At 36.7% G+C, this 18,755-nt stretch overlaps 10 protein-coding genes across 10 annotated transcripts; 8 read left to right on the forward strand and 2 right to left on the reverse strand.

The window, feature by feature from the left end:
- Positions 1-7: 7 nt before the first annotated feature.
- Positions 8-510, forward strand: LOC148606721 (histone H2A). Its single transcript, XM_088545972.1, has one exon. The coding sequence runs from the start codon at positions 94-96 to the stop codon at positions 469-471; it is 378 nt and encodes a 125-aa protein (XP_088402098.1). The 5' UTR covers positions 8-93; the 3' UTR covers positions 472-510.
- A 92-nt stretch (positions 511-602) lies between these two features.
- Positions 603-2,498, forward strand: LOC148606722 (histone H3). The gene has a single exon (XM_088545970.1). The coding sequence runs from the start codon at positions 1,508-1,510 to the stop codon at positions 1,916-1,918; it is 411 nt and encodes a 136-aa protein (XP_088402096.1). The 5' UTR covers positions 603-1,507; the 3' UTR covers positions 1,919-2,498.
- A 787-nt stretch (positions 2,499-3,285) lies between these two features.
- LOC148606723 (histone H4) lies at positions 3,286-4,040 on the forward strand. Its single transcript, XM_088544689.1, has one exon. The coding sequence runs from the start codon at positions 3,682-3,684 to the stop codon at positions 3,991-3,993; it is 312 nt and encodes a 103-aa protein (XP_088400815.1). The 5' UTR covers positions 3,286-3,681; the 3' UTR covers positions 3,994-4,040.
- Positions 4,041-4,606: 566 nt separating this feature from the next.
- On the reverse strand, positions 4,607-5,325 carry LOC148606724 (histone H2B). The gene has a single exon (XM_088546113.1). The coding sequence runs from the start codon at positions 5,192-5,194 to the stop codon at positions 4,817-4,819; it is 378 nt and encodes a 125-aa protein (XP_088402239.1). The 5' UTR covers positions 5,195-5,325; the 3' UTR covers positions 4,607-4,816.
- Positions 5,326-5,957: 632 nt separating this feature from the next.
- LOC148606725 (histone H3) lies at positions 5,958-7,853 on the forward strand. Its single transcript, XM_088546112.1, has one exon. It carries the CDS (start codon positions 6,863-6,865, stop codon positions 7,271-7,273), a length of 411 nt encoding a protein of 136 aa, XP_088402238.1. The 5' UTR covers positions 5,958-6,862; the 3' UTR covers positions 7,274-7,853.
- A 787-nt stretch (positions 7,854-8,640) lies between these two features.
- LOC148606726 (histone H4) lies at positions 8,641-9,395 on the forward strand. Its single transcript, XM_088544687.1, has one exon. The coding sequence runs from the start codon at positions 9,037-9,039 to the stop codon at positions 9,346-9,348; it is 312 nt and encodes a 103-aa protein (XP_088400813.1). The 5' UTR covers positions 8,641-9,036; the 3' UTR covers positions 9,349-9,395.
- Positions 9,396-11,119: 1,724 nt separating this feature from the next.
- On the forward strand, positions 11,120-13,067 carry LOC148606727 (histone H3). The gene has a single exon (XM_088546639.1). It carries the CDS (start codon positions 12,025-12,027, stop codon positions 12,433-12,435), a length of 411 nt encoding a protein of 136 aa, XP_088402765.1. The 5' UTR covers positions 11,120-12,024; the 3' UTR covers positions 12,436-13,067.
- Positions 13,068-13,804: 737 nt separating this feature from the next.
- On the forward strand, positions 13,805-14,559 carry LOC148606728 (histone H4). The gene has a single exon (XM_088544686.1). It carries the CDS (start codon positions 14,201-14,203, stop codon positions 14,510-14,512), a length of 312 nt encoding a protein of 103 aa, XP_088400812.1. The 5' UTR covers positions 13,805-14,200; the 3' UTR covers positions 14,513-14,559.
- Positions 14,560-15,125: 566 nt separating this feature from the next.
- LOC148606729 (histone H2B) lies at positions 15,126-15,844 on the reverse strand. The gene has a single exon (XM_088546320.1). The coding sequence runs from the start codon at positions 15,711-15,713 to the stop codon at positions 15,336-15,338; it is 378 nt and encodes a 125-aa protein (XP_088402446.1). The 5' UTR covers positions 15,714-15,844; the 3' UTR covers positions 15,126-15,335.
- Positions 15,845-16,476: 632 nt separating this feature from the next.
- On the forward strand, positions 16,477-18,372 carry LOC148606730 (histone H3). Its single transcript, XM_088546319.1, has one exon. It carries the CDS (start codon positions 17,382-17,384, stop codon positions 17,790-17,792), a length of 411 nt encoding a protein of 136 aa, XP_088402445.1. The 5' UTR covers positions 16,477-17,381; the 3' UTR covers positions 17,793-18,372.
- Positions 18,373-18,755: the final 383 nt, after the last annotated feature.

Below are 18,755 nucleotides of genomic sequence, written 5' to 3' on the forward strand. Positions count from 1 at the left end.
CATTTCAATCCGTTTGTCGGTATAAAAGGAAAATTTGACTATTCTCGTGTTATTATGATTTGTTTGAATTCGAACAAGTTATAACATAAGAAAATGTCTGGACGTGGAAAGGGAGGAAAAGCTAAATCCAAGGCTAAGAGCAGGTCGTCCCGTGCCGGACTTCAGTTCCCAGTTGGACGTATCCACAGACTGTTGAGGAAAGGAAACTATGCCGAGAGAGTAGGTGCTGGAGCCCCAGTTTACCTCGCCGCTGTTCTCGAATACTTGGCCGCTGAAGTTTTGGAATTGGCAGGTAATGCTGCCCGTGACAACAAGAAAAGCAGAATCATCCCCCGTCATCTCCAACTGGCCATCAGGAACGACGAGGAATTGAACAAACTTCTGTCCGGTGTGACCATTGCCCAGGGTGGTGTACTGCCAAACATCCAGGCCGTTCTCCTGCCCAAGAAGACCCAGAAGGCTGCTAAATAAACAGTTTAGTTCTTCGAACTGAAATATACAACGGCCCTTTTCAGGGCCACCAAAACTCTTCAAAAAGATTCTTATGTAGTTATGTGTGTGAAAAAAAAGAAAGCATTGCAATCTCAAAAATGGGGGGGGGGGGAACTATACCGTCCCTCTCCTTGATTTCTCTTCTCATATAAAATATAACTTGTCGTAATACGTAACCAAAGATTGTTCCTACAAAACCCTAAGAGCGGCATTCCCTCAAGGTGAAAAAACCTTGAATTTTAAGTAAATTGTAACTATTCATAAATGAAATTAAATCTTGGTATATATAAAAAATATTTCCGTGCGCGCCAAGTGTTCCAGGGCAGTATTATCCTAAGAATACAGAAAAAAAAAGATGCACAATTTCACGGGTTGCATTAATGTATGTAGGCTAGGCCTGTACATTTTAAATAACTGTATTGTATTTACTTGTTATTTTACTCCACACAAAACATTTAAAATTCTTTTCTTTTGTTTTCTTTTTTTTTTCTATTATTACGCTCATTGTAATTATTATATTTTTTTTTATGGCATTATTATCATTATCATTATTATTATTTTTATGTACTCTTCTAATATCACTGTCTCATCATTCGCATTGTATTAACAAACGTAATGCATGAAAACAAAACCCAAAAAAAAATCTATTGTTACTCTAAATAAATATTGTATATTGTACATGTACCAAATTATGACGGTTAAATTATTCAAACATAATTGACTGTCACGCATGAGAATTGTTGATTACAATTCATTTCATTCTTAAGTGTTTATTAGTTGATTGAAATTGCCATTTGGCAGATTGTTAGCAAAGCTCAACCATCAACAGAAAAGTGGATTGAAACTTTTCCTATTTTCATCCAATCGAATTACCTCAATAACAACCAATCGTAGGGAGTGTTATAGGTTTCCCCGACCAATTACTCCGAGCTTTTCAAATTGTGCGGCAAATAAACCAAATCCTTGCGGCCTTTTTAATATCACTGTGAGACTTTTCAAATCATCATTCTTCGCAATGGCTCGTACAAAGCAGACTGCTCGTAAATCTACCGGAGGTAAAGCTCCAAGAAAACAGTTGGCCACCAAGGCCGCTCGTAAGAGCGCACCTGCCACTGGTGGAGTCAAGAAACCACACAGATACAGGCCCGGTACAGTCGCCCTGAGAGAAATCAGAAGATACCAAAAGAGTACCGAGCTCCTCATCAGAAAACTCCCATTCCAGAGATTAGTCAGAGAAATCGCTCAGGACTTCAAAACTGATCTTAGATTCCAGAGCTCCGCCGTGATGGCACTCCAGGAAGCTAGTGAAGCTTACTTGGTCGGTCTTTTTGAAGACACCAACTTGTGCGCCATCCACGCCAAGAGAGTCACCATCATGCCAAAGGACATCCAGTTGGCCCGCAGAATCCGTGGAGAGCGTGCTTAAGATGCGACTTATCACCTTACTAAACGGCCCTTTTAAGGGCCACCAAAATCTTTCAAAAAAGATTCTTATTAGATGTTTTATTTAAACCAATACTAAAAACTACATCATTATGTAGTTTAGAATTCACTTATGTTCCTTGACCGTCACTTGCCTGATTTATAAAGGTATCAATTTTCATCATATAAGCCTTCCCCAACCCGATTGGAAAAAAAAGTTTCATTTTAACATCAAATCCTATTAACCACATAATTTAGCTTGCTCCTCTCCAACATAAATGCATACATACATACATGCACACACACACACATATGTAAACAATATGAAAAGAAAACATTATTAATTTGTAAAAATCGTGAAATAAATTCTTACTTCTGGCTATCAAAGTGTCCAAACAGGAATACAATGTATATGTGATTGGATTTTAATTGGGTGCAGACTTATTCTGGTAGAGTGTATGAGATGTGCTTTAACATTATATGACTGAGTAATATATGTCTACTGCTAAGGAAGTATCATACCTTATTAAAAAAGGCAAGTGGTTTTCCAAACATAGTACATGCTGCTCCATTGTTAAAAAAAAAACCCCAAAAAACAACACATACAGTACTGTTCTTATAATCTGTATACTAGTATGTGGATACAACACCCTTACTGATTATTTTGAACACAAGACACCAGGTAGGTTTCCATGAAATCACATTTTTTTTTTATCATGTCAATATAATGCCTCCTCTACTTTTAGCATGATTTATGTACTCTTTATAGAATATGCCAGAAAACAAAAATCAGTAGGATGCATACCAAATAAGTTGATTTTGACTGCACATTTCCTTCATTTAAGTGTTACTTGGAGCAATATAATACATATCTTCACAGTTTATGTACTATTGTTATGTATACTTTGGGCCTCACAAGTCAATGATTTTCATTTATATTAATTCATTTTCTTCTGTTTCTATTAGAGTCATCAGATGTCATCGGCCTAACTTCCTAATGTGAAGTGATGGACTTTACCACTCATGTAACGTCCATCTCTATCGAGTGTGTGTGTGTGTCACAAAGATAAATTTGTTATCATGGCAAGAACAGACTTTGTGCCGAGAAAAATGTTCTCTAGCATAAAGCATGTTTAAAGAAAAGACATCAAAAGTCTTAACTTGTAATTACAAGGAGTTTCATATCAACTTGTTTCCAAGACCTGAATTCTCAAAATATTCAGATTTGGAAAATTTCACTCCCTCAGATTATTCATACTATATATTCTATGTTACAATATAAGTTATATCTAGATGTAAGAAGCCTATTTCATTGAGTGAATGTATTTTCAACCCTTGATTGTACATCACACTGCACAAAATGATATAGAAATAAAATTTTGTAATTTTTCAAAATTCATTTTGACCCAATTACTGTTGAGCTGTGTCATCAAATTGAAGAATTGATAATTCCAAATAGGATATCTTTATTATGCTCTATTGGTATTCATATCATTTTTAGCATTCTTCATTTATTACAATTTAGAATAATCTTTATAATATTAAACCCCCTACCCCCCCCCTTTTTTTATTTGTTTACATTACATTCTTTTCCCTCCAAATAGTGAGTACAGGTCAACTCTATGTCACAAAAAGTCATTATCCAATGAAAATCATTGTTTCTTAAAACTTGCTAGCTTTCTATCACGGTCGCGCTATTTAGTATATAATCTATCTTTACAGCGGGCAAATTCATTCTACTGTTAATATTTTATCAGAGAAACAATAATGTCTGGACGTGGTAAAGGAGGTAAAGGACTTGGAAAGGGAGGCGCAAAGCGTCACAGGAAGGTGTTGCGTGATAACATCCAGGGTATCACAAAACCAGCTATCCGTCGTCTTGCACGTAGAGGTGGTGTCAAACGTATCTCTGGACTCATCTACGAAGAGACCCGTGGTGTATTGAAAGTTTTCTTGGAAAATGTCATCCGTGATGCAGTCACATACACTGAGCACGCCAAGAGGAAAACTGTCACAGCCATGGACGTTGTCTACGCTTTGAAGAGACAAGGACGTACCCTGTACGGATTCGGAGGTTAAACAGCTTCCCATAACAACAGTAACGGCCCTTTTCAGGGCCACCAAAATTTTTCAAAAAGATTCTTATATGGATGTTATGTGTCGTGTATAAGACAAACAAGGTATAGCCCCCTTCCCCCACACTCATATAAATTATTAAAAAAACAAAACAAAACAATTACTTTAAATGTTGTATTTAAAAACCAAAAAAAAATAACACCAAGAGACATAAAAAAGAGCTAAATAGACTGCGTACACCGATCTTCAAATACAAACATACATGTATATGTTATTTTGTCAGTGTTCAGTATTTACCATTAATCAAACAAGTTAAACGGTAATCCCCTGATAAATCGATACTCGGGCAAAACTCTATTTCCCGTTTTTGTTTTAAAGGTGCGTCATTTAATGTATTTCATCATGGTAGATATATCCATTATTTCATATTGTAAATGCTTTCAATATTATTGAAGTCTCATTTATACTTCTATACAGACTTGATGTTGATCTATTTTTGTGTAAGTACATATGATATGACGGTGTTCTTATGTATGTTTATAAAGCGTTACACTTTATATTTTCATTTATTTTTTTATGATAAAAATACCTCTTATGTACGCACTTTCATTAGAATTCATGTCAATGTCTTTATCAATCTTTAGTAAGGAAGGATTAACGTTGTTCGCAATTTGGAAGTTTTAAACAGTTATGTATGTTTGTGGGGAAAATAGGGGGTGTATATATGCATTTGATAACAACTATAACATATCAACATAAGAATCTTTTTGAAAAGTTTTGGTGGCCCTGAAAAGGGCCGTTGAATAAGTAGACTGGAACTGCAAGTTTACTTGCTGCTGGTGTATTTGGTGACAGCTTTGGTACCCTCGCTGACAGCGTGCTTGGCCAATTCTCCGGGTAAAAGGAGACGGACAGCAGTCTGGATCTCCCGAGATGTGATTGTTGATCTCTTGTTGTAGTGAGCCAGACGTGAAGCTTCGGCGGCGATTCTTTCAAAGATGTCGTTGACGAAACTGTTCATGATGGACATAGCCTTTGATGATACACCAGTGTCAGGGTGGACCTGTCGGAGAACTTTGTAAATGTAGATTCCGTAGGATTCCCTCCTTCTCCTCTTCCTCTTCTTGTCACCTCCAGCCCGTGCGGCTTTGGCCTTGGTCACGGCCTTCTTTGCTCCCTTTGATCCTGTTGCTTTTGGCGGCATGTTTATCCTCTGACGATTGTACAGTGAATAATACCGCCAGCCCTGTCAATTTTCTATTTAAACAACATGGTGGATTGAAATATGTTTCTTAACGCGAACCTCGCGGAAAACACCTCATAGACGATAGAACATTACCGCTGATTGGTTTAAAGACAGAATGTCATTTCAATCCGTTTGTCGGTATAAAAGGAAAATTTGACTATTCTCGTGTTATTATGATTTGTTTGAATTCGAACAAGTTATAACATAAGAAAATGTCTGGACGTGGAAAGGGAGGAAAAGCTAAATCCAAGGCTAAGAGCAGGTCGTCCCGTGCCGGACTTCAGTTCCCAGTTGGACGTATCCACAGACTGTTGAGGAAAGGAAACTATGCCGAGAGAGTAGGTGCTGGAGCCCCAGTTTACCTCGCCGCTGTTCTCGAATACTTGGCCGCTGAAGTTTTGGAATTGGCAGGTAATGCTGCCCGTGACAACAAGAAAAGCAGAATCATCCCCCGTCATCTCCAACTGGCCATCAGGAACGACGAGGAATTGAACAAACTTCTGTCCGGTGTGACCATTGCCCAGGGTGGTGTACTGCCAAACATCCAGGCCGTTCTCCTGCCCAAGAAGACCCAGAAGGCTGCTAAATAAACAGTTTAGTTCTTCGAACTGAAATATACAACGGCCCTTTTCAGGGCCACCAAAACTCTTCAAAAAGATTCTTATGTAGTTATGTGTGTGAAAAAAAAGAAAGCATTGCAATCTCAAAAATGGGGGGGGGGGGAACTATACCGTCCCTCTCCTTGATTTCTCTTCTCATATAAAATATAACTTGTCGTAATACGTAACCAAAGATTGTTCCTACAAAACCCTAAGAGCGGCATTCCCTCAAGGTGAAAAAACCTTGAATTTTAAGTAAATTGTAACTATTCATAAATGAAATTAAATCTTGGTATATATAAAAAATATTTCCGTGCGCGCCAAGTGTTCCAGGGCAGTATTATCCTAAGAATACAGAAAAAAAAAGATGCACAATTTCACGGGTTGCATTAATGTATGTAGGCTAGGCCTGTACATTTTAAATAACTGTATTGTATTTACTTGTTATTTTACTCCACACAAAACATTTAAAATTCTTTTCTTTTGTTTTCTTTTTTTTTTCTATTATTACGCTCATTGTAATTATTATATTTTTTTTTATGGCATTATTATCATTATCATTATTATTATTTTTATGTACTCTTCTAATATCACTGTCTCATCATTCGCATTGTATTAACAAACGTAATGCATGAAAACAAAACCCAAAAAAAAATCTATTGTTACTCTAAATAAATATTGTATATTGTACATGTACCAAATTATGACGGTTAAATTATTCAAACATAATTGACTGTCACGCATGAGAATTGTTGATTACAATTCATTTCATTCTTAAGTGTTTATTAGTTGATTGAAATTGCCATTTGGCAGATTGTTAGCAAAGCTCAACCATCAACAGAAAAGTGGATTGAAACTTTTCCTATTTTCATCCAATCGAATTACCTCAATAACAACCAATCGTAGGGAGTGTTATAGGTTTCCCCGACCAATTACTCCGAGCTTTTCAAATTGTGCGGCAAATAAACCAAATCCTTGCGGCCTTTTTAATATCACTGTGAGACTTTTCAAATCATCATTCTTCGCAATGGCTCGTACAAAGCAGACTGCTCGTAAATCTACCGGAGGTAAAGCTCCAAGAAAACAGTTGGCCACCAAGGCCGCTCGTAAGAGCGCACCTGCCACTGGTGGAGTCAAGAAACCACACAGATACAGGCCCGGTACAGTCGCCCTGAGAGAAATCAGAAGATACCAAAAGAGTACCGAGCTCCTCATCAGAAAACTCCCATTCCAGAGATTAGTCAGAGAAATCGCTCAGGACTTCAAAACTGATCTTAGATTCCAGAGCTCCGCCGTGATGGCACTCCAGGAAGCTAGTGAAGCTTACTTGGTCGGTCTTTTTGAAGACACCAACTTGTGCGCCATCCACGCCAAGAGAGTCACCATCATGCCAAAGGACATCCAGTTGGCCCGCAGAATCCGTGGAGAGCGTGCTTAAGATGCGACTTATCACCTTACTAAACGGCCCTTTTAAGGGCCACCAAAATCTTTCAAAAAAGATTCTTATTAGATGTTTTATTTAAACCAATACTAAAAACTACATCATTATGTAGTTTAGAATTCACTTATGTTCCTTGACCGTCACTTGCCTGATTTATAAAGGTATCAATTTTCATCATATAAGCCTTCCCCAACCCGATTGGAAAAAAAAGTTTCATTTTAACATCAAATCCTATTAACCACATAATTTAGCTTGCTCCTCTCCAACATAAATGCATACATACATACATGCACACACACACACATATGTAAACAATATGAAAAGAAAACATTATTAATTTGTAAAAATCGTGAAATAAATTCTTACTTCTGGCTATCAAAGTGTCCAAACAGGAATACAATGTATATGTGATTGGATTTTAATTGGGTGCAGACTTATTCTGGTAGAGTGTATGAGATGTGCTTTAACATTATATGACTGAGTAATATATGTCTACTGCTAAGGAAGTATCATACCTTATTAAAAAAGGCAAGTGGTTTTCCAAACATAGTACATGCTGCTCCATTGTTAAAAAAAAAACCCCAAAAAACAACACATACAGTACTGTTCTTATAATCTGTATACTAGTATGTGGATACAACACCCTTACTGATTATTTTGAACACAAGACACCAGGTAGGTTTCCATGAAATCACATTTTTTTTTTATCATGTCAATATAATGCCTCCTCTACTTTTAGCATGATTTATGTACTCTTTATAGAATATGCCAGAAAACAAAAATCAGTAGGATGCATACCAAATAAGTTGATTTTGACTGCACATTTCCTTCATTTAAGTGTTACTTGGAGCAATATAATACATATCTTCACAGTTTATGTACTATTGTTATGTATACTTTGGGCCTCACAAGTCAATGATTTTCATTTATATTAATTCATTTTCTTCTGTTTCTATTAGAGTCATCAGATGTCATCGGCCTAACTTCCTAATGTGAAGTGATGGACTTTACCACTCATGTAACGTCCATCTCTATCGAGTGTGTGTGTGTGTCACAAAGATAAATTTGTTATCATGGCAAGAACAGACTTTGTGCCGAGAAAAATGTTCTCTAGCATAAAGCATGTTTAAAGAAAAGACATCAAAAGTCTTAACTTGTAATTACAAGGAGTTTCATATCAACTTGTTTCCAAGACCTGAATTCTCAAAATATTCAGATTTGGAAAATTTCACTCCCTCAGATTATTCATACTATATATTCTATGTTACAATATAAGTTATATCTAGATGTAAGAAGCCTATTTCATTGAGTGAATGTATTTTCAACCCTTGATTGTACATCACACTGCACAAAATGATATAGAAATAAAATTTTGTAATTTTTCAAAATTCATTTTGACCCAATTACTGTTGAGCTGTGTCATCAAATTGAAGAATTGATAATTCCAAATAGGATATCTTTATTATGCTCTATTGGTATTCATATCATTTTTAGCATTCTTCATTTATTACAATTTAGAATAATCTTTATAATATTAAACCCCCTACCCCCCCCCTTTTTTTATTTGTTTACATTACATTCTTTTCCCTCCAAATAGTGAGTACAGGTCAACTCTATGTCACAAAAAGTCATTATCCAATGAAAATCATTGTTTCTTAAAACTTGCTAGCTTTCTATCACGGTCGCGCTATTTAGTATATAATCTATCTTTACAGCGGGCAAATTCATTCTACTGTTAATATTTTATCAGAGAAACAATAATGTCTGGACGTGGTAAAGGAGGTAAAGGACTTGGAAAGGGAGGCGCAAAGCGTCACAGGAAGGTGTTGCGTGATAACATCCAGGGTATCACAAAACCAGCTATCCGTCGTCTTGCACGTAGAGGTGGTGTCAAACGTATCTCTGGACTCATCTACGAAGAGACCCGTGGTGTATTGAAAGTTTTCTTGGAAAATGTCATCCGTGATGCAGTCACATACACTGAGCACGCCAAGAGGAAAACTGTCACAGCCATGGACGTTGTCTACGCTTTGAAGAGACAAGGACGTACCCTGTACGGATTCGGAGGTTAAACAGCTTCCCATAACAACAGTAACGGCCCTTTTCAGGGCCACCAAAATTTTTCAAAAAGATTCTTATATGGATGTTATGTGTCGTGTATAAGACAAACAAGGTATAGCCCCCTTCCCCCACACTCATATAAATTATTAAAAAAACAAAACAAAACAATTACTTTAAATGTTGTATTTAAAAACCAAAAAAAAATAACACCAAGAGACATAAAAAAGAGCTAAATAGACTGCGTACACCGATCTTCAAATACAAACATACATGTATATGTTATTTTGTCAGTGTTCAGTATTTACCATTAATCAAACAAGTTAAACGGTAATCCCCTGATAAATCGATACTCGGGCAAAACTCTATTTCCCGTTTTTGTTTTAAAGGTGCGTCATTTAATGTATTTCATCATGGTAGATATATCCATTATTTCATATTGTAAATGCTTTCAATATTATTGAAGTCTCATTTATACTTCTATACAGACTTGATGTTGATCTATTTTTGTGTAAGTACATATGATATGACGGTGTTCTTATGTATGTTTATAAAGCGTTACACTTTATATTTTCATTTATTTTTTTATGATAAAAATACCTCTTATGTACGCACTTTCATTAGAATTCATGTCAATGTCTTTATCAATCTTTAGTAAGGAAGGATTAACGTTGTTCGCAATTTGGAAGTTTTAAACAGTTATGTATGTTTGTGGGGAAAATAGGGGGTGTATATATGCATTTGATAACAACTATAACATATCAACATAAGAATCTTTTTGAAAAGTTTTGGTGGCCCTGAAAAGGGCCGTTGAATAAGTAGACTGGAACTGCAAGTTTACTTGCTGCTGGTGTATTTGGTGACAGCTTTGGTACCCTCGCTGACAGCGTGCTTGGCCAAATGTAGATTCCGTAGGATTCCCTCCTTCTCCTCTTCCTCTTCTTGTCACCTCCAGCCCGTGCGGCTTTGGCCTTGGTCACGGCCTTCTTTGCTCCCTTTGATCCTGTTGCTTTTGGCGGCATGTTTATCCTCTGACGATTGTACAGTGAATAATACCGCCAGCCCTGTCAATTTTCTATTTAAACAACATGGTGGATTGAAATATGTTTCTTAACGCGAACCTCGCGGAAAACACCTCATAGACGATAGAACATTACCGCTGATTGGTTTAAAGACAGAATGTCATTTCAATCCGTTTGTCGGTATAAAAGGAAAATTTGACTATTCTCGTGTTATTATGATTTGTTTGAATTCGAACAAGTTATAACATAAGAAAATGTCTGGACGTGGAAAGGGAGGAAAAGCTAAATCCAAGGCTAAGAGCAGGTCGTCCCGTGCCGGACTTCAGTTCCCAGTTGGACGTATCCACAGACTGTTGAGGAAAGGAAACTATGCCGAGAGAGTAGGTGCTGGAGCCCCAGTTTACCTCGCCGCTGTTCTCGAATACTTGGCCGCTGAAGTTTTGGAATTGGCAGGTAATGCTGCCCGTGACAACAAGAAAAGCAGAATCATCCCCCGTCATCTCCAACTGGCCATCAGGAACGACGAGGAATTGAACAAACTTCTGTCCGGTGTGACCATTGCCCAGGGTGGTGTACTGCCAAACATCCAGGCCGTTCTCCTGCCCAAGAAGACCCAGAAGGCTGCTAAATAAACAGTTTAGTTCTTCGAACTGAAATATACAACGGCCCTTTTCAGGGCCACCAAAACTCTTCAAAAAGATTCTTATGTAGTTATGTGTGTGAAAAAAAAGAAAGCATTGCAATCTCAAAAATGGGGGGGGGGGGAACTATACCGTCCCTCTCCTTGATTTCTCTTCTCATATAAAATATAACTTGTCGTAATACGTAACCAAAGATTGTTCCTACAAAACCCTAAGAGCGGCATTCCCTCAAGGTGAAAAAACCTTGAATTTTAAGTAAATTGTAACTATTCATAAATGAAATTAAATCTTGGTATATATAAAAAATATTTCCGTGCGCGCCAAGTGTTCCAGGGCAGTATTATCCTAAGAATACAGAAAAAAAAAGATGCACAATTTCACGGGTTGCATTAATGTATGTAGGCTAGGCCTGTACATTTTAAATAACTGTATTGTATTTACTTGTTATTTTACTCCACACAAAACATTTAAAATTCTTTTCTTTTGTTTTCTTTTTTTTTTCTATTATTACGCTCATTGTAATTATTATATTTTTTTTTATGGCATTATTATCATTATCATTATTATTATTTTTATGTACTCTTCTAATATCACTGTCTCATCATTCGCATTGTATTAACAAACGTAATGCATGAAAACAAAACCCAAAAAAAAATCTATTGTTACTCTAAATAAATATTGTATATTGTACATGTACCAAATTATGACGGTTAAATTATTCAAACATAATTGACTGTCACGCATGAGAATTGTTGATTACAATTCATTTCATTCTTAAGTGTTTATTAGTTGATTGAAATTGCCATTTGGCAGATTGTTAGCAAAGCTCAACCATCAACAGAAAAGTGGATTGAAACTTTTCCTATTTTCATCCAATCGAATTACCTCAATAACAACCAATCGTAGGGAGTGTTATAGGTTTCCCCGACCAATTACTCCGAGCTTTTCAAATTGTGCGGCAAATAAACCAAATCCTTGCGGCCTTTTTAATATCACTGTGAGACTTTTCAAATCATCATTCTTCGCAATGGCTCGTACAAAGCAGACTGCTCGTAAATCTACCGGAGGTAAAGCTCCAAGAAAACAGTTGGCCACCAAGGCCGCTCGTAAGAGCGCACCTGCCACTGGTGGAGTCAAGAAACCACACAGATACAGGCCCGGTACAGTCGCCCTGAGAGAAATCAGAAGATACCAAAAGAGTACCGAGCTCCTCATCAGAAAACTCCCATTCCAGAGATTAGTCAGAGAAATCGCTCAGGACTTCAAAACTGATCTTAGATTCCAGAGCTCCGCCGTGATGGCACTCCAGGAAGCTAGTGAAGCTTACTTGGTCGGTCTTTTTGAAGACACCAACTTGTGCGCCATCCACGCCAAGAGAGTCACCATCATGCCAAAGGACATCCAGTTGGCCCGCAGAATCCGTGGAGAGCGTGCTTAAGATGCGACTTATCACCTTACTAAACGGCCCTTTTAAGGGCCACCAAAATCTTTCAAAAAAGATTCTTATTAGATGTTTTATTTAAACCAATACTAAAAACTACATCATTATGTAGTTTAGAATTCACTTATGTTCCTTGACCGTCACTTGCCTGATTTATAAAGGTATCAATTTTCATCATATAAGCCTTCCCCAACCCGATTGGAAAAAAAAGTTTCATTTTAACATCAAATCCTATTAACCACATAATTTAGCTTGCTCCTCTCCAACATAAATGCATACATACATACATGCACACACACACACATATGTAAACAATATGAAAAGAAAACATTATTAATTTGTAAAAATCGTGAAATAAATTCTTACTTCTGGCTATCAAAGTGTCCAAACAGGAATACAATGTATATGTGATTGGATTTTAATTGGGTGCAGACTTATTCTGGTAGAGTGTATGAGATGTGCTTTAACATTATATGACTGAGTAATATATGTCTACTGCTAAGGAAGTATCATACCTTATTAAAAAAGGCAAGTGGTTTTCCAAACATAGTACATGCTGCTCCATTGTTAAAAAAAAAACCCCAAAAAACAACACATACAGTACTGTTCTTATAATCTGTATACTAGTATGTGGATACAACACCCTTACTGATTATTTTGAACACAAGACACCAGGTAGGTTTCCATGAAATCACATTTTTTTTTTATCATGTCAATATAATGCCTCCTCTACTTTTAGCATGATTTATGTACTCTTTATATAGAATATGCCAGAAAACAAAAATCAGTAGGATGCATACCAAATAAGTTGATTTTGACTGCACATTTCCTTCATTTAAGTGTTACTTGGAGCAATATAATACATATCTTCACAGTTTATGTACTATTGTTATGTATACTTTGGGCCTCACAAGTCAATGATTTTCATTTATATTAATTCATTTTCTTCTGTTTCTATTAGAGTCATCAGATGTCATCGGCCTAACTTCCTAATGTGAAGTGATGGACTTTACCACTCATGTAACGTCCATCTCTATCGAGTGTGTGTGTGTGTCACAAAGATAAATTTGTTATCATGGCAAGAACAGACTTTGTGCCGAGAAAAATGTTCTCTAGCATAAAGCATGTTTAAAGAAAAGACATCAAAAGTCTTAACTTGTAATTACAAGGAGTTTCATATCAACTTGTTTCCAAGACCTGAATTCTCAAAATATTCAGATTTGGAAAATTTCACTCCCTCAGATTATTCATACTATATATTCTATGTTACAATATAAGTTATATCTAGATGTAAGAAGCCTATTTCATTGAGTGAATGTATTTTCAACCCTTGATTGTACATCACACTGCACAAAATGATATAGAAATAAAATTTTGTAATTTTTCAAAATTCATTTTGACCCAATTACTGTTGAGCTGTGTCATCAAATTGAAGAATTGATAATTCCAAATAGGATATCTTTATTATGCTCTATTGGTATTCATATCATTTTTAGCATTCTTCATTTATTACAATTTAGAATAATCTTTATAATATTAAACCCCCTACCCCCCCCCTTTTTTTATTTGTTTACATTACATTCTTTTCCCTCCAAATAGTGAGTACAGGTCAACTCTATGTCACAAAAAGTCATTATCCAATGAAAATCATTGTTTCTTAAAACTTGCTAGCTTTCTATCACGGTCGCGCTATTTAGTATATAATCTATCTTTACAGCGGGCAAATTCATTCTACTGTTAATATTTTATCAGAGAAACAATAATGTCTGGACGTGGTAAAGGAGGTAAAGGACTTGGAAAGGGAGGCGCAAAGCGTCACAGGAAGGTGTTGCGTGATAACATCCAGGGTATCACAAAACCAGCTATCCGTCGTCTTGCACGTAGAGGTGGTGTCAAACGTATCTCTGGACTCATCTACGAAGAGACCCGTGGTGTATTGAAAGTTTTCTTGGAAAATGTCATCCGTGATGCAGTCACATACACTGAGCACGCCAAGAGGAAAACTGTCACAGCCATGGACGTTGTCTACGCTTTGAAGAGACAAGGACGTACCCTGTACGGATTCGGAGGTTAAACAGCTTCCCATAACAACAGTAACGGCCCTTTTCAGGGCCACCAAAATTTTTCAAAAAGATTCTTATATGGATGTTATGTGTCGTGTATAAGACAAACAAGGTATAGCCCCCTTCCCCCACACTCATATAAATTATTAAAAAAACAAAACAAAACAATTACTTTAAATGTTGTATTTAAAAACCAAAAAAAAATAACACCAAGAGACATAAAAAAGAGCTAAATAGACTGCGTACACCGATCTTCAAATACAAACATACATGTATATGTTATTTTGTCAGTGTTCAGTATTTACCATTAATCAAACAAGTTAAACGGTAATCCCCTGATAAATCGATACTCGGGCAAAACTCTATTTCCCGTTTTTGTTTTAAAGGTGCGTCATTTAATGTATTTCATCATGGTAGATATATCCATTATTTCATATTGTAAATGCTTTCAATATTATTGAAGTCTCATTTATACTTCTATACAGACTTGATGTTGATCTATTTTTGTGTAAGTACATATGATATGACGGTGTTCTTATGTATGTTTATAAAGCGTTACACTTTATATTTTCATTTATTTTTTTATGATAAAAATACCTCTTATGTACGCACTTTCATTAGAATTCATGTCAATGTCTTTATCAATCTTTAGTAAGGAAGGATTAACGTTGTTCGCAATTTGGAAGTTTTAAACAGTTATGTATGTTTGTGGGGAAAATAGGGGGTGTATATATGCATTTGATAACAACTATAACATATCAACATAAGAATCTTTTTGAAAAGTTTTGGTGGCCCTGAAAAGGGCCGTTGAATAAGTAGACTGGAACTGCAAGTTTACTTGCTGCTGGTGTATTTGGTGACAGCTTTGGTACCCTCGCTGACAGCGTGCTTGGCCAATTCTCCGGGTAAAAGGAGACGGACAGCAGTCTGGATCTCCCGAGATGTGATTGTTGATCTCTTGTTGTAGTGAGCCAGACGTGAAGCTTCGGCGGCGATTCTTTCAAAGATGTCGTTGACGAAACTGTTCATGATGGACATAGCCTTTGATGATACACCAGTGTCAGGGTGGACCTGTCGGAGAACTTTGTAAATGTAGATTCCGTAGGATTCCCTCCTTCTCCTCTTCCTCTTCTTGTCACCTCCAGCCCGTGCGGCTTTGGCCTTGGTCACGGCCTTCTTTGCTCCCTTTGATCCTGTTGCTTTTGGCGGCATGTTTATCCTCTGACGATTGTACAGTGAATAATACCGCCAGCCCTGTCAATTTTCTATTTAAACAACATGGTGGATTGAAATATGTTTCTTAACGCGAACCTCGCGGAAAACACCTCATAGACGATAGAACATTACCGCTGATTGGTTTAAAGACAGAATGTCATTTCAATCCGTTTGTCGGTATAAAAGGAAAATTTGACTATTCTCGTGTTATTATGATTTGTTTGAATTCGAACAAGTTATAACATAAGAAAATGTCTGGACGTGGAAAGGGAGGAAAAGCTAAATCCAAGGCTAAGAGCAGGTCGTCCCGTGCCGGACTTCAGTTCCCAGTTGGACGTATCCACAGACTGTTGAGGAAAGGAAACTATGCCGAGAGAGTAGGTGCTGGAGCCCCAGTTTACCTCGCCGCTGTTCTCGAATACTTGGCCGCTGAAGTTTTGGAATTGGCAGGTAATGCTGCCCGTGACAACAAGAAAAGCAGAATCATCCCCCGTCATCTCCAACTGGCCATCAGGAACGACGAGGAATTGAACAAACTTCTGTCCGGTGTGACCATTGCCCAGGGTGGTGTACTGCCAAACATCCAGGCCGTTCTCCTGCCCAAGAAGACCCAGAAGGCTGCTAAATAAACAGTTTAGTTCTTCGAACTGAAATATACAACGGCCCTTTTCAGGGCCACCAAAACTCTTCAAAAAGATTCTTATGTAGTTATGTGTGTGAAAAAAAAGAAAGCATTGCAATCTCAAAAATGGGGGGGGGGGGAACTATACCGTCCCTCTCCTTGATTTCTCTTCTCATATAAAATATAACTTGTCGTAATACGTAACCAAAGATTGTTCCTACAAAACCCTAAGAGCGGCATTCCCTCAAGGTGAAAAAACCTTGAATTTTAAGTAAATTGTAACTATTCATAAATGAAATTAAATCTTGGTATATATAAAAAATATTTCCGTGCGCGCCAAGTGTTCCAGGGCAGTATTATCCTAAGAATACAGAAAAAAAAAGATGCACAATTTCACGGGTTGCATTAATGTATGTAGGCTAGGCCTGTACATTTTAAATAACTGTATTGTATTTACTTGTTATTTTACTCCACACAAAACATTTAAAATTCTTTTCTTTTGTTTTCTTTTTTTTTTCTATTATTACGCTCATTGTAATTATTATATTTTTTTTTATGGCATTATTATCATTATCATTATTATTATTTTTATGTACTCTTCTAATATCACTGTCTCATCATTCGCATTGTATTAACAAACGTAATGCATGAAAACAAAACCCAAAAAAAAATCTATTGTTACTCTAAATAAATATTGTATATTGTACATGTACCAAATTATGACGGTTAAATTATTCAAACATAATTGACTGTCACGCATGAGAATTGTTGATTACAATTCATTTCATTCTTAAGTGTTTATTAGTTGATTGAAATTGCCATTTGGCAGATTGTTAGCAAAGCTCAACCATCAACAGAAAAGTGGATTGAAACTTTTCCTATTTTCATCCAATCGAATTACCTCAATAACAACCAATCGTAGGGAGTGTTATAGGTTTCCCCGACCAATTACTCCGAGCTTTTCAAATTGTGCGGCAAATAAACCAAATCCTTGCGGCCTTTTTAATATCACTGTGAGACTTTTCAAATCATCATTCTTCGCAATGGCTCGTACAAAGCAGACTGCTCGTAAATCTACCGGAGGTAAAGCTCCAAGAAAACAGTTGGCCACCAAGGCCGCTCGTAAGAGCGCACCTGCCACTGGTGGAGTCAAGAAACCACACAGATACAGGCCCGGTACAGTCGCCCTGAGAGAAATCAGAAGATACCAAAAGAGTACCGAGCTCCTCATCAGAAAACTCCCATTCCAGAGATTAGTCAGAGAAATCGCTCAGGACTTCAAAACTGATCTTAGATTCCAGAGCTCCGCCGTGATGGCACTCCAGGAAGCTAGTGAAGCTTACTTGGTCGGTCTTTTTGAAGACACCAACTTGTGCGCCATCCACGCCAAGAGAGTCACCATCATGCCAAAGGACATCCAGTTGGCCCGCAGAATCCGTGGAGAGCGTGCTTAAGATGCGACTTATCACCTTACTAAACGGCCCTTTTAAGGGCCACCAAAATCTTTCAAAAAAGATTCTTATTAGATGTTTTATTTAAACCAATACTAAAAACTACATCATTATGTAGTTTAGAATTCACTTATGTTCCTTGACCGTCACTTGCCTGATTTATAAAGGTATCAATTTTCATCATATAAGCCTTCCCCAACCCGATTGGAAAAAAAAGTTTCATTTTAACATCAAATCCTATTAACCACATAATTTAGCTTGCTCCTCTCCAACATAAATGCATACATACATACATGCACACACACACACATATGTAAACAATATGAAAAGAAAACATTATTAATTTGTAAAAATCGTGAAATAAATTCTTACTTCTGGCTATCAAAGTGTCCAAACAGGAATACAATGTATATGTGATTGGATTTTAATTGGGTGCAGACTTATTCTGGTAGAGTGTATGAGATGTGCTTTAACATTATATGACTGAGTAATATATGTCTACTGCTAAGGAAGTATCATACCTTATTAAAAAAGGCAAGTGGTTTTCCAAACATAGTACATGCTGCTCCATTGTTAAAAAAAAAACCCCAAAAAACAACACATACAGTACTGTTCTTATAATCTGTATACTAGTATGTGGATACAACACCCTTACTGATTATTTTGAACACAAGACACCAGGTAGGTTTCCATGAAATCACATTTTTTTTTTATCATGTCAATATAATGCCTCCTCTACTTTTAGCATGATTTATGTACTCTTTATAGAATATGCCAGAAAACAAAAATCAGTAGGATGCATACCAAATAAGTTGATTTTGACTGCACATTTCCTTCATTTAAGTGTTACTTGGAGCAATATAATACATATCTTCACAGTTTATGTACTATTGTTATGTATACTTTGGGCCTCACAAGTCAATGATTTTCATTTATATTAATTCATTTTCTTCTGTTTCTATTAGA

The sequence above is a fragment of the Perna viridis genome, chromosome 9 (assembly GCF_037379345.1).
Source record: "Perna viridis isolate PV_CMFRI_1.1 ecotype Kerala chromosome 9, ASM3737934v1, whole genome shotgun sequence".
Classification (NCBI taxonomy): Eukaryota; Metazoa; Mollusca; class Bivalvia; order Mytilida; family Mytilidae; genus Perna; species Perna viridis.

Bases quoted from the DNA above. Each gene is read 5' to 3' on its own strand.
- LOC148606721 (XM_088545972.1), top strand. From the start codon at position 94: ATGTCTGGACGTGGAAAGGGAGGAAAAGCTAAATCCAAGGCTAAGAGC.
- LOC148606729 (XM_088546320.1), bottom strand. From the start codon at position 15,713: ATGCCGCCAAAAGCAACAGGATCAAAGGGAGCAAAGAAGGCCGTGACC.
- LOC148606727 (XM_088546639.1), top strand. From the start codon at position 12,025: ATGGCTCGTACAAAGCAGACTGCTCGTAAATCTACCGGAGGTAAAGCT.
- LOC148606723 (XM_088544689.1), top strand. From the start codon at position 3,682: ATGTCTGGACGTGGTAAAGGAGGTAAAGGACTTGGAAAGGGAGGCGCA.
- LOC148606722 (XM_088545970.1), top strand. From the start codon at position 1,508: ATGGCTCGTACAAAGCAGACTGCTCGTAAATCTACCGGAGGTAAAGCT.
- LOC148606726 (XM_088544687.1), top strand. From the start codon at position 9,037: ATGTCTGGACGTGGTAAAGGAGGTAAAGGACTTGGAAAGGGAGGCGCA.
- LOC148606724 (XM_088546113.1), bottom strand. From the start codon at position 5,194: ATGCCGCCAAAAGCAACAGGATCAAAGGGAGCAAAGAAGGCCGTGACC.
- LOC148606728 (XM_088544686.1), top strand. From the start codon at position 14,201: ATGTCTGGACGTGGTAAAGGAGGTAAAGGACTTGGAAAGGGAGGCGCA.
- LOC148606730 (XM_088546319.1), top strand. From the start codon at position 17,382: ATGGCTCGTACAAAGCAGACTGCTCGTAAATCTACCGGAGGTAAAGCT.
- LOC148606725 (XM_088546112.1), top strand. From the start codon at position 6,863: ATGGCTCGTACAAAGCAGACTGCTCGTAAATCTACCGGAGGTAAAGCT.